Genomic DNA, 1822 nt, shown 5'->3' with positions numbered 1-1822 from the left:
AAGCCTTAAAACCTAGGTCCCCTGGCTTCCTAGATGAATTTCCCAGCCATTCAGCTTCATTAGACAAAATATACAATACTGAGACTCTGAAAAGATCCTCTCCCTCATTCTTTGTTGGCATGCATATGTATAGATTTGCCCCAGCTTTCTAGGGATAGAATTTCAGTGGGCAAAGACCAGGAATGACCCCTTAGCTGACCAGGAAACAATAAATTGTCAACTCTAGTAATACCTGTCTCTTGTCTTTATGGATTTCAGCAGGTAAAAGGAACAAATGGGAAAATCAAATGAAAGCACGGTGATGGACTTTGTTCTCTTGGGCTTCCCTGGATCCCACTCTTTGCAGATCTCCATGTTCCTGCTCTTTCTTCTTATGTACATCCTGACAGTCATTGGGAATGTGGCTATCATAACCCTTGTAATGACCAACCATCACCTCCACACCCCCATGTACTTTTTTCTCTGCAACCTCTCTTTCCTAGAAATATGGTACACAACAGCTTCTGTTCCCAAGACCCTTGCAATTTTTCTAGGGAAAAGCAGAACCCTCTCCTTCCCCAGTTGCCTCCTGCAGATGTACTTCATGTTCTCCTTTGGCTGCACAGAATATTTCCTCTTGGCTGTCATGGCCTATGATCGCTATTTGGCCATATGCTATCCACTGCGCTATAGCTCTATTATGAACAACACCTTGTCTACTCAGATGGCCATTGCATGTTGGGTGTGTGGTTTTATGGTTATCTTAATACCAGCATTTCTGATCAGCAGGTTGTCTTTCTGTGGCCCTAATGTCATTAACCATTTTGTTTGCAACATAGGTTCCTGGATAGTCCTGTCTTGCACTGACACACACACAGTTGAAACGGCAGCTTTCATTATCTCAGTGATTGTTATCCTTGGCTCGTGTGTGATTACTTTACTTTCATATATCTATATCATCACTACCATACTGAGAATCCCTTCAGCCAAAGGACAACAAAAAGCCTTTTCCACTTGTTCTTCCCATCTTGCTGTTGTGATTATATGGTATGGCTCCACCATTTTTCTTTTTGTCAAGCCTTCTGCCCGGAGTTCATTGGAGCTGACCAAAATAGTGAATATCCTGAACACAATTGTGACACCATTGCTAAATCCTTTCATCTATACTCTGAGAAACAGGGAAGTGAAAGAAGCCTTGTGTAATGTATTCCATGGGATGTGAACTTATGTCCTCGTGCCTCAGAGACTATTTAAGTCAACAAGGTCATGTTAGTGGTTCCAGTTGCACCTACTTGAGAGACCATATATTTATCCCTGAACAACCATGACAGCTGTATTTCTCTGTGACAATGGAGTTCACCACATAATGTATGAGAAGTAGGAACCAAGATCTTTTGATGGGGGAGTTTTTATTTGTTGAACAAACTCCCAGAGGAAGATAAGTGAACAAAGATTCTCACCATTTGTAGTAAACATTATGATCTCTTCTGTGAAAAGGGGAAAAAATGGTTTTCACTGTAAGAATCAGCTTTTCAACACTGATATCCCGTAAACTAACAAAAGCATTCCAATAATAAAAGCAATATCAATAAAAATCTGTACGTTATCCCATAAAAAGTTAAACGGACAAAAGGGAGAAGTCCCAGGGACTCTATGAAATCCATTAGGAACCTATCTTTTAATACTGGTTTTACATGGAATCCAGTAATATAATGATAGGTGGCAGAAAAGAATGATAACTTACCAAATATATCATGCAAGGAATTTAAATAAGTTAGATGAAAGTCTGCCAGGGTCTCTGATATTAAATTTTAACATATGTTGTAAGACAGGGAAATTCCAG

At 39.9% G+C, this 1822-nt stretch overlaps 1 protein-coding gene across 1 annotated transcript; it reads left to right on the top strand.

The window, feature by feature from the left end:
• The first annotated feature begins 274 nt into the window (after positions 1 to 274).
• LOC149862638 (olfactory receptor 6F1-like) lies at positions 275 to 1201 on the top strand. Its single transcript, XM_090054028.1, has one exon. The coding sequence runs from the start codon at positions 275 to 277 to the stop codon at positions 1199 to 1201; it is 927 nt and encodes a 308-aa protein (XP_089910154.1).
• The last annotated feature ends 621 nt before the right edge of the window (positions 1202 to 1822 follow it).

This window comes from Crocodylus siamensis, chromosome 6 (assembly GCF_052110815.1).
Source record: "Crocodylus siamensis isolate JL-2025a chromosome 6, ASM5211081v1, whole genome shotgun sequence".
In the NCBI taxonomy this organism is placed as follows: domain Eukaryota; kingdom Metazoa; phylum Chordata; order Crocodylia; family Crocodylidae; genus Crocodylus; species Crocodylus siamensis.
Note: the sequence above shows the minus strand (reverse complement) of the source record. Positions and strands in the feature narration are given on the sequence as shown.